The following is a 12,236-nucleotide window of genomic DNA, read 5'->3' on the forward strand; positions in this document are numbered from 1 at the left end:
ACTGCCACCATCATGCATCGCAAAATTTCTAGAAGGTTCCTCTCATCGGAAGTCTAAACACTAACATTGCCTCCTCCTCCATCCTACCCTGCATTCTGTTCACAAATGCAACTGCCCTGTGCCTCATGTAAGCACTGAGGCCTGTCCCAGCATCTTCATTTTTCAGATGACCTAGGTAAAGGTCCATCCATTGCACAGCCTGTGCCTGCCACATCTCGGTTCCCGTTCATGTCCCAGGGACAGTTATGTGGTTATGTTGGTGCGTGCACTGAGATCACTGCTATCCAGACCTCGCTTCTCTCAGAACGTCTGAGACAGAACTGCCGGGTCCGATTCTCTCATATAAGGATTGTTATCAGAGATGCGTGTGACTAACGGATGTTGTAACTGAGTCCTCATGGGAGAACAGATATGCTAAGTTCTGTCTGTCCCACTCTTAAGTTCCAGGTTGAAACCTCCAAACTATAGTCTCCAACTCTGCTGGAAGGCTGCAGCCTGTTCTTCAGGGTCTGGGACTAGATGTTGAGTATTTCTGGTGTGGTTCACATGCATGTCTCTCTATTTCTCATCAGCTTGTCTTGGTCACTATTCTGTTGCTGTGAGGAGACACCATGACCATGACAACTCTCACAAAGAAAGAACTAAAGTTAGGGGCTCGCTTACAGCTGCAGAGGCGATCGTGGTAGGAGGCGTGGCAGCAGCAGGCTACACTGAGAGGAGGCTGAGAGCTGTACATCCTTAGCCATGGCAGCAGGGGGCCGGGGGAGAAGGGAGAGTAGGCCACAGGACGGGCTCAGCTGGATGGTGCTAGTTTTTGGATGTAACCTGCTGGTGTCCTTTCCCTGAAACCACAGAAATGTAATTGTGATGTCTTGCAGTTTGTCAGGGAGCCACGGGTGACGTGGATGGGGCACAGCTCGTTTTTAAGGAAGTCCAGAAGCTATTCAAAAGGAAAAACAACCAGATTGAACAGTTCTCTGTGAAAAAGGTATGCGTGTCAGCCTGTCAGCCATGCACAGGACGTGTGATGGCTGGGTGGAATTCAGTGTCTCCTCCTGTGGCCTCGCGTCTGCCCTGAGGAGAAAGGTTGCACGGGACTAAAGCGGGTTGTTTTGTTTTATAATGAGATATCCTCGACCCTGACAGCTAATGAGCCCCCCTGGAAGGAGAAAGTGACCATCTGAAGTGCAGGTCACTTTAGAAGAAGTAGGTGGAAGCCACGAGAGGCAGATGGCCCTGCTTCCTCTGATGATGACATCACACTTTGATGCAATAAAGACCAAAAGTGGCATCGAATTTATCAGGAGAAATCTGGACTGTGAGGGGTGTCCCAGCGTTGCTGCCCATCTCGGATGCTGAGATACGGCTGTGACCTCGGCTGATGGCCTTCTGTCTCAAAGCTTAGCTTTTCCTTTACTTTTTGTCTTATACATTTTCTTTTACTCCATAAGGTTTTTAAAGTGTAATTAGCTTTCATTAGATAAATAATTAATACAATTCATTCCACCATAAAGCAGAGGATAGAGGCTGCAGAGACAGCTCAGCTTTCATGAGTACACACATACACTCCTGGTTCCCAGCACCCCTGCCCTGTCTCCAGCTCCAGAGGATACAGCGCTATCTTCTGGCTCCCCCCCCCCCCACAAACACATGTAAAATCAAAAGTAAAATAGATTACTAAGCTGGGGATGAGGCTCAACACTGGGACATTTTCTCAGCATATGAAAAGTTCTGAGTTTGTTTCTTCTGTACCCCCCAATAGATAAATGCATAAATAAAATATAATACAGAGTGCAGCCTAGAGCCCAGGACTGGGTAGATGACAGTCCACGGGACGTGATGGAAATGTGTGCTCTGAGTCAGTTACCCAGCTTGCAGAGCTTTGTGGGTTTGAGCCGGGGTGCATCCTCAGAACCCAGACAGCGGACACTTGGCTGAAGAATGGATGTGAGATGTGTCCATAAGCATGTTTAAACGATAAAACTGCAGAGCGTTTGTAATGTGGAGAGGCTTTGCAAGGAGGGGCTGTTCACACTGACCTTGCACTGTGATGTGGGTCCGAAGTTCAGCTTGTTATTTGGGGTCGCTTTTGAAAATCAGGGCCTAATACTCCGAGAATTCCTTGCAGGCTGAGCGATTTCGGAAGCAAGCCCCAACCAGGGTGCTGTGTGTGCTGGCGTCCATTGAAGTTCTGTACTTGTGGAAAGCCCTTCCCAACTGTTCCTTCCCCAACCTGCAGAGGATGAGTCAAGGTAAGTGTGCTCTGTGCGGTCACATGGTCCATGAGAGCGGCTTCCCCCAGACCCCTCCTGCCGGCGGCCTTGAAGAGCACACATCTGTCGGCTGTGGAAAACGATGCGTCACCTGCAACAGCAGTCGATGCACTGGTATAGACTTCCATTCAAGAGCAGGCTGAGCTACATGAGACCCTGCTCAAAACACAGGAGGAACGTGGGTCCAGTGTGGGGTGTGGTGAGCACATGCTGTTGTCCCTCCGTGTCACAGCAGAACATTAGCACTTCCTATACTCCTCAGGGTCCCTACCTCAGGGCAGACACTTCTGAGACCTGCACAGAATCATATGGGATGTGCCTGGTGGTGTCTGTGGCAGTTACTATGAGCTCCTTTCTTTTCCCTGCTGAGTAGTATTCCACTGGGCGTGAGAACTGCTCTTTGCTCCTCTCTCGTGGGTAGGTGTTTGAGATGTTTTATACGCTGCTGTGAGTAAAGCTGCTATGAACTGTGTGTTGTGTAAGGTATGGGCCTCTGATTTCTATAGTAAATATGTAGCCAGGAATTAAAGGCTACATTTTTGACTAAGTAGTTGAAAATATACAGGCCTCTAGGTGATCTTGGTAATACCATTTTTATTACAGTAGGAAAATTCCCTAGGGAGAACAAACTAGATGTTGGTATTCAGTGGGCTTTTGTTAATAATTGACCAAATAATGAAAATTTATAAAGCTTTAGGAGTTAGCATGTGAGTAGCATTGTGTGACCTAGGAGGTTGTTTCTCCACACCACAGCCCTCAGAAGGCTGGGAGGCCGCACCGTGCCCAGTCAGTAGTGAGGAAGCAGGCTCTCATCAGAAGTGACTTGCCCTCTGACCCCGGAAGCTGACCTCAGTAGTGTGGGTCTGAGCTGCAGATGGCAGAGTGTCCTTCATGCAGCCGTTTCTGGGAGTCTTCGGAGGCTTAGGTTACAGTTGTAAGTACAGCAGCGACAAGAAAGCTTGGCCTGGCCCGGTAGCCCAACTTAAGGTGGCAGACTTAAGGCCAGCCCTGGCTGCGCAGAGGAGCCCTGTAGAAATTTACAGTAGACAAACTCCAGAAATAGATGGTAAGTTATGACAGGAAGTACTTGAGATTTCATGTAGCCACCCCTGACCAAATATGAGATTGTTCATTGAATCACAGATTTATTTAGACTTTATTATAGGTGTTTTCTACTCCCTTCCCCCATGTGTGTACATGTATGTGTGCACACACGTGTGCATATGTTTTTAGAGGCTAGAGTTCTTGGCTGTTACGTCTGAGAACTGCACGGGCTCCACCCCAGGGGCTGGGGTTCCAGCACCTGCCACCAGGCCATGTCTGGCCCTTTAATGTGGGCTCTAGGGATCAAACAGTAGGCCCTTGCCCTTGACTAAATGACTCCCTTCCAAAGTCAGCTTTTACTTCTTTAAAACAAACACTTCTACTCTTAACAGTCAAATGCGTTGCTTCGAGTCTTCCTCGGTGCCCAGTGCAGCACAGTATATAACCAAAGTATCTCCTGCATGGCTTTATAGTTGGTATAATGCAGGTTTTTATATTAATAGAATTTTTTAAAAGGTTTGAGATTCACACCAGAATTGGTCACAAAACCTAGAACCCTGTGTACACATGCACCCGAGCACACACATCCTCCTTCGCACCCTCTGACCCCCTCACGCTCCTCCACGGCCCTCGCTCTCCACGGTGCTGGGGATGTGGCGACACTGGCCGGTGCCAGGGCTCTAGAGACTCTGTCTTAGAAAACAAGGAAAGCAGTGTCTGCAGAAAGACACTGAAGACTCATCTCTGGCCTCCACACACGTGTACCCGCACACACATGCACCGGCACACTTGTGTATATGCACACATGGACACCCTGTGCAGGTGCATCTACGCACACATGCAGACACACATATACCTACACACTTAAACACCTGCACACTCACACACCTGCACACACTGCAGCTGCACACATATGAACACGCACACAGAGAAAGGCTGGTATTCGGCCTTCCTTTGATTAAGGAGAGTCTCTAGTAGTTGAGCAGGGGACACCTTCTGGATTGGGGGACAGAAGTATGAACTGAACAGAGTGTCTTCCCTTCACACCCCTTCTCAAGCGTGCCATGAAGTGGACGATTCATCTGTTGTTGGACTGAAGCATTTGCTCCTTGGTGCCATACACAAATGTCTAGGAAACTCACAAGATGCTCTCCAGGTAAACGTGCTGCCGTGGCTGTCTGGTAAAACAGACTGTGAGTCCTGTCACCTGAGCTTGTGGAAGAAGGAAGAGGGCAGTAGGAGAAGCTCCCTTCGTGATAGGACTCTGTCCTGTAGATAGTGAACGATGTTTCCCGAGCCCTGGGAGGACATGGTGGCTAATGTAGTGTTCTCAGTGTAAGCGCGGAGTCTTAGAGTGCCGCTGTCTGTGAGGACTGCTGTCTGTCGCGGGCAGGTGTCAGCTAGAGAGGAGGAGATGAGCAGGCTGGCCCTTTGAGCCAGCAGTGAGCCATCACAAGCAGTCTGTTAGGGTAGCTCATAGTCTACAAGTTAATTTTCTTCTCCATGACAACGGATGCCTGCCTACGCAGGGCTGGAGCAAAGGCTGAAACATTGCTACCTTAGGCCTTCAAGTTAGGGGGTCTACTCAGCGTGTGCAAGAGCACCTTCGAGGAAGGGTTTTGTTTTGTTGTGTTTTGTTGTCTAGCTCAGTGTCAGGCTGTGGTGAGGTGGAGAATCATGGCGGAATTCCCTCAGGAAGCAGAAGATAAACTAGGAACAGAATGATAAACTAGAGCAGAAGATAAACTAGAACCTCCACAGAAATGCCCCAGCCACTGACTTCCTGCCAGCAGCCTCACCTCTCAAAGTCCCACTGGGCTGTGAATTCATCAGCTGGTGCTCCAATCGGGCCCTCAGCAGGGAGCCTTAGGGTGTGCCTGGAAGAGAGCTCAGGGCTTCCCGTGGAGTGGATGGAGGATTTACTTATTTATTTATTTTTGGATTTTGTTTGGTTGGTTTGCTTTTGTTTTGTTTTTGTTGTTTTTAACTAAGGTTTTGTTCACTGTTGTTTTGGTCTAGGAATTAAACTCAGGGCCTGACTCGTGTTAGATATGGTTTGGTTTGTTTTCTTTTTTTGGTTTTCTTGTTTGTTTGTTTGTTTGTTTTTTACCACTGAGCTATATCTCTCCAGACCAGCTACTTAAAAAAAATCTACCAAAAAAAAAATCCTAAAATAGGTGATATTACATTACCCACCTTTTAAAATAGTTTCATGTATAATAAAGGGGACTTGGTCTTTAAATCAAAGACTATTAATACTTGTGTTGAATTTGAAATTAATCTTGAATGTGACTTATTTTAGTAGCGAGTGTAGACTGGATACTTGGGTGGTGGCGAGGTGGGTGGGAAGAGGTGGACTGTGGTCTGTGGAATGTTTTACCTCTTAAAACGGGGGTGTTCCTACTTCTCTAACCGTTTCTTCAGGCCAGTAGATGTTGGTGTGTTAGGTTGCTAGCATGTTTGTGTTTTGGGAAAGTCACATGTGTACTTAAGATGTGAGTTGAGAACTCTCCCCAGCAGCCGTGGAAGGCCGGTGGGAATGCAGCGACAGGCAGGAATGTATAGTTGGTGGGAACAGGGGTGCAATGGGGTAGTCACATTGAAGTCAGTCTCAGACAGGCATCAGGTTCCACTTGCCCACAGTCCGAGTTCATTTGTGTTTAGATGGCATGACACAGAAGTGGAATTGTCTAGGGTGGAGGATCCTTGGGAACCAGTGGGAGGAGGTGGAAGGACTGTTCAAGGTACACCATGTAGTTGCATGCTGATGGTCTTATGAACCCAGCTCAGAGAGACATTCTCATGTGGGAAGGAAATAGACCAGTAGAGAAGAGATTTGATCTAAAAAGAGAAATCCTCCTGAGGGCTGTGATGAACCAGCCTCACTCCAAGGAGATGAGATGAATTCTTCCAAGTAACATTCTGTGACTCTCAGTTCTTCCAGCGAGCGGCTAAAGATGAGCTGTGTCGGCAGAATAACTCATACGTCCAGCCGTACGCATGCTATGAACTCGGCTGTCTCCTACTAGACAGAGCAGAGGTAAGCGGTCTTCATGTGCTTGGCAGTCTTCAGCAGCTAGATTGTGCACACAGCAACACAAGACACCGCCACACAAATACAGTCTCTTGGTTCTTTGCTTGTCTGGTCTTCTGGGTGAGTCCAGATGCTGACACCTCTTGTTAAAGAGGCAGCAGGCACCACTGGAATCCTAATTACAGATGTGTCTTTCCATACAAAGCTTCCTTTGTGTGGGGAAACATCATTGTCTGTTCAGAATGGTGTGAAGGATGATGGGGGTATAGTGGATTAGGATGAGAGCTGGGCCATGCTGCCATGGACTTAATGTGCCAGACCTACTCCCTCATCTACACAATGGGATAAAACAAACAGCTTGCCGGTTGAATGAGAATTGTAGTGAGGATGTGACGCCTTTTCTCCTTATATATTTATGGTGCTGGGGAGATGGCAGGGAGCGGATGACTTGCCTCCCACATGGGAGGACCTGAGTTGGAGTCATGGGAACACCAGTCATGGCCGCACATGTCCATATCCACGGTGCCGAGAGAGGGGAGGCAGAGCCCAGAGGCTCCCTGGAAAGTCTTTCTGGCCTCCAAGTTAAAGGCCACTGAAAGAAACTTTCTTAAACAATGGGTGGACAAGACACCTGGGTTATCCTCTGACCTGTACGCACTATACACACACACACACACACACACACACACACACACACACACACACGCGTGCGCACGCACACAGAGACGTGTTAGTTAGCACAGTGGGCAGTGGAATTTTTTTTACTTATCAGGTTTCACTAGGGCCTGAAAATAACTCAACTTCTCTAAGAAAGAAATGCATCAGACATTTGGGTTGGAACTTGAAGCTTTGCATTGTCTATCGTAAGGGAATGTTTATTTCTCAGTAGTGGGTTCTCCACTGATGGACCTACAGACACTGCTGGTAAGACACAGTGTGTTCTTTTGTTCACAGACTGTAGCAAGAGGCAGAACGCTACTCCTTCAGGCAAAGGTAAATCCCCACCTGATGCCACCTCAGGGCTGCTCTCACCCTGGTCTCTGTGGACCTGGGGCTGCACGTGTGGTTCCATGTGTTTACAGTGCTGGAGAGAGCGGTGGCTAATCGTGTCAGTGAATACATGGCTCTGAAATGGCATCTCCAGGATGTGTACCATATTCATGCCTGTGCCCTCCAAAGCCAGGAGAAGGTGTCAGATGCCTGGGACTGTAGTTAAGGGTGGCTCCAAGGTGCCTTATAGGTGGTGGGAATCGAACCTGGGTCTTCTGGAAAAGTGTTTCTAACTGATGAGCTGTCTCTCCAGCCCTTCCTATGACTTTAAAGGATTTTCCAACAGTAGCTTGCTTTGAGCTCTAAATTTAAGACTAGTATTTCAAGAATTGCGTGAGGGAATTTTTCCAAAGAGAATTGGTAATCCCACCTTATTCTCTCAAGAGGTAGGATTACAATTTTATAAACACCCTGCCTGAGTGTTGGGGAGGAAGAATACCAACTGGATGTGAAGCCCCTGTAGGAGCTAGGGAATTTTTCTGTGGGTGTAGAATGTCATGTGTGTGATCCTGTGCTACCCTGGGGACAAGCTTAGCTAACAGTTCACAATCATCTTTGGTTCTTTCAGGAGGATTTTTCTGGCTATGACTTTGAAAACAGATTGCACGTCCGTATCCATGCGGCTCTGGCCTCTCTACGGGAACTGGTCCCTCAGTGATGGACTCCGAGTGACCCTCTGTCCCCTCCACCCAGAGTCAGCACTGTGACTGTGCCAGGATGGTTTCCTGATGTCGCTGACGTACTAAAGATCCCTCTTTTAAACATGTAGCTACGGAGTAATAAAGATGTCCGTAATGATAACAGTAACTGACCTGGGAGAGGGTTAAGTGACCTTGCTCAAACATTTTAGTTTTGTGACTTATTATTTTTAAATAAAATAAAACAACTATCGACCCCGTGATCTTGTAGGAGCGCCTGCATTAAGCAGAGATTGGCTTGGCGAGAGCCGTACCCGGGAAATTAGAAACAGCACGGCACATAGTGTGTCTCTTGTGTTTAGATAAAAATTAAGGAGTTTTCTAGTGTTTTATTTTATACTGGAAATCTTCCTATGACTATTGTGGCACAGATATTCTTGTCCAGGCATGTATGAGCCTTTAGTCTCAGCACAGGCGGCAGAGGCAGTGTCTCTGGGAGGAAAATCCTATCCTTCTATGTACAGTGAGACTTAGGAACAACGGTGGCAGCTGGTGTGCTCCGGTTACTCATGTTTCATGGGAAAATGACTAGAACACAGACCTCAGGACCATATTTTTATATAAAACATGTAAATAACCTAGAACTCCATGCTTCACATATAAAGATCAAATGCTATGCAGCTCAAGTTTCGTCACCAACATAGTCATCCCCAGGGGTTGGGGGGTCAGGAGAGGCTTGCCACAAAAGCATAGGTCCCCATGTCCCTAGTCTAGTACCCATATAAAAACAAAATAGCTCAGCATGCCCCAGTAGAGATATGATCCCAGTGCCTGGGACGTCGAGGCAGGAGGATTGAGTGCCTCCTCACCCTGAGTTCACTAGCAAGCTAGTCTTGCTGGGACAGTGAGATGCAGGGTTACTGAGAGACCCTGCCCCACCCCACCCCCCAAATAAGGTGGAGTGACTGAGGAAGACTTAACCCTGACCTCCAGCCTCTACACATACAGACACATACACTCCTACACGTACACATACACCCCTACATGTACACATACACCCCTACACGTACACATACACTCCTACATGTACACATACACACCTTCATGTACACATACACCCCTACACGTACACATACACCCCTACATGTACACATACACCCCTACACGTACACATACACCCCTACACGTACACATACACCCCTACATGTACACATACACCCCTACACGTACACATATACCCCTACATGTACACATACACCCCTACATGTACACATACACCCCTACACGTACACATACACTCCTACACGTACACATACACTCCTACATGTACACATACACTCCTACACGTACACATACACTCCTACATGTACACATACACCCCTACACAGATTCATCCCTAGATTGTAAAAATTCCCAAAGTGGCGGCAACAAAGCAGGAGCAGAGAAAATAAGTCCGCAAGCATGCCTCTGCCAGTCCCGTCAGGAAACCAAATCTGTAACTGGCCAAATAGCACCTATATTTTAGGAGTTCTGCTATGAAAATCAGCTGCTGATCAGGCTTTTAACACCCCTTTAAACAGCAGTTCTCAACTTGTGGGTCAAGATCCCTTTAGGATTCCGTTGAGTGACCCTTTCACACGGGACACATAAAAGACATCCTGCATATCAGATACTACATTACAATTCACAAATAGCAAAATTACAGTTATGAAGTAAAAATGGAATAATTTTTGGGTTGGGGGTTAGCCTAACATGGACTTATTAAAGCGCCAGAGCATTGGGAACGGTAAGAGCAACTGCTCTAACAGTCGACTCACAAAGGCTGTAGTTCTAGGAGTGTGGTTTGTACCTGATACTTTTTGGTGCTGAAGTATCTGCAGAATCTTAGCACTCCCTGTAATCTCGGGTCGTTGACTGTCAAAGAGAATTCACTGTTACGGTTTAATCCTTCGTTGCTGGGATTTACTAGTGATGGGACATTCTGTACTCAAGCGCTACACAGCTGTGGTTTGGAATAAACACCTTGTCACTTTGGAGAACCCTTGCCGTGATTTGGCTGTCATCTTTAGGTTTCTAGTTTTCACCCAACTTTCATTTAGAGTGTAATTCATTCGTGTATCCTACTGTCTGAACTGGAGGTTGTGTGCGATCAGCATTTAATACTCAGGAAGTAAGACAGGAACAAATTGGCTGAAATACTGTCACACTTTATCTTCTTTAATTTGATATGAAAGGACAGGGTTCCTACTTGGGTGTTGGAGGGCAGGGTCTTTGGCAGTGGATTCCTTCCACCGGCCGCCTGGGTTCTGCAGACACTACACATTTTGATCTTGTTTTGAGACAGTGGTGTCTTGGATTGAAGTTCCTCCTCACTAGCACTGTCATCATCTGTCCCTTAGCCCTGTGCCGGCCACTTCCGGTTAGACTGTTGCTGAAGTATTCACACTGACTTGCTGATGGATTGTATATGTAAGACACAGAAGATGGCAACCCTGCGTTCTGTAGCTGAATACATCCGAGAAGCTCGGGGGATCTGAAAACACGGGAAGCCTGGTAACTGGAGAGAAGACGACAGCTGCAGCCCTGTGACTGCTACACCACATTCTCTTCTGTCAGGATCGCAGAACCTTCTGCGTCATGAAGGTTTTGCTTTAGTTTTTCTTGTTTGAATTTTTAGCTCAAAATATTTCAAGCTATTATTCCATATTCAAAGGTTGCATAGAGTCTCATTCTTTCAAATTAAATTATTTATAGATTACTTGTTGTTTATATTTCTGCCACTGAGATTTCTAGTTTCAAACTGCTCTATGCCACAGGCTCTGCAATGGGCTCTTCCATGTTGTAAATGTCAAATACACTTTGTATTGGGGTTGTGCCTTTGAGGAGACACATTTTCTGTATGCTAAACACATTTGTATAATTTGGCAGACTTGAAGTCAAGATGACAAAGTGATATACTTTTCTGGGTGTTTTTATCTTTATGACGCTAGGTATCTTTATTTTTTAATTTAAATTTATTTTTAGTCACTTTACTACCCAATATTGGCTCTTCCTCTCCTCCCAGTACCCCCTTACACAAGTTGTCCCCCATTCTACCTTCCCCTTCTCTTTTGAGATGGAGAAGACTCCCCTCTGCCCCTCCAGGGGGTTTATTTAACATATGGTACATAAGTCTTCTGGGTAAAGAATTATAACTTTCAGGTGCCACAGGAGGATAGAATATTGCCATATATTTATAAACCAATTCATTGCTTAGTTTACACTTTTTCTATTTCTGTCCATAAAAGTTCAACAAAGCCTGAGTTTCAACACACGTGCATACACACACAAGCACAGGCACACACACAATGCTGTGTATATCTTTGTAGTTGATTTTCTTAAGTAAATCCCAGTAGGAAACACTCAAAATGTGTGCTTTTCTTTGTGAAGACATTGTGTGGTTGTGTCTTGCAGTCTTGCTCCCTTGGGCAGGAGCACAGCAGCTCTTGCCACAGACAGTAGGGAGCTTTATTTGGAAGCAAATACGGGTGACTATGTCCAGATTACATGTAATTACATATGCCACCATAGAAGGAGTTACAGGAACTTTTATAGTTACAACCCAGAGCCCAGTTACACATCGGTGCATTTGCCAGATGCCTTGGTGGGGATATCAGGTAAGTACTCCACAGACTGGTGGAGTCTGCGGTAGGGGCTGATGGTATAGCTAACTTGTTGGAAAGCCCCATGGCAGCTTTAGTACATTACACGTTTTACCCTGTACCCAAAAGGATGTTAAGTCATGTAGAGGAGGGCAACAACGAGCTAGTAAGGCGACTAAAGCCAGCCTGAGACAGCTGTGGCCTTTGATCTGCAGTGTGCCTCTGCAGTCATGAAGTTCCAATCCCCGAGTCTGCAAAGCTTTCCGGGGAACTCCAGTCCATAAAGAAAAACCAGTCTAGATCACGTCAAGAAAATATGGCAGAAGCTAGGGCTAGGAGATGGAGAAAAAGGACAGTGGGAACAACAGGGTGGGAAGCTGGTTCAGAGCAGATGCAGTCCCCTTTGGACTTTGTGCCAGAGAGAATGCCCAGGAGGAGTACAGTGTGTCACCAGCAAGTCCTGGCTGGCTTGGGTGTGAGATGGGGCTTGTTCCTAATTAAACGGGGAAAAAAGCTCCAGGATTGCTGCCACTACAGCAAGCTTCTCAAGAGGAAC

The 12,236-nt window shown here is 46.7% G+C and overlaps 1 protein-coding gene across 2 annotated transcripts in view; it reads left to right on the forward strand.

Moving 5' to 3' along the window:
* Nucleotides 1-8,232, forward strand: part of TTC39C (tetratricopeptide repeat domain 39C) — an 80,384-nt gene extending 72,152 nt beyond the window's left edge. For both annotated transcript variants that reach the window (XM_080919809.1, XM_080919808.1), the window contains exons 9-14: nt 879-988; nt 2,129-2,252; nt 4,376-4,473; nt 6,253-6,357; nt 7,306-7,344; nt 7,970-8,232. In XM_080919809.1, the coding sequence (XP_080775935.1) occupies nt 879-988; nt 2,129-2,252; nt 4,376-4,473; nt 6,253-6,357; nt 7,306-7,344; nt 7,970-8,059 (566 nt within the window). In that variant the 3' untranslated portion in view covers nt 8,060-8,232. The remainder of the gene's footprint in view (nt 1-878; nt 989-2,128; nt 2,253-4,375; nt 4,474-6,252; nt 6,358-7,305; nt 7,345-7,969) is intronic.
* Nucleotides 8,233-12,236: the final 4,004 nt, after the last annotated feature.

The sequence above is a fragment of the Micromys minutus genome (genome assembly GCF_963924665.1).
Source record: "Micromys minutus genome assembly, chromosome: 8".
NCBI lineage: Eukaryota > Metazoa > Chordata > Mammalia > Rodentia > Muridae > Micromys > Micromys minutus.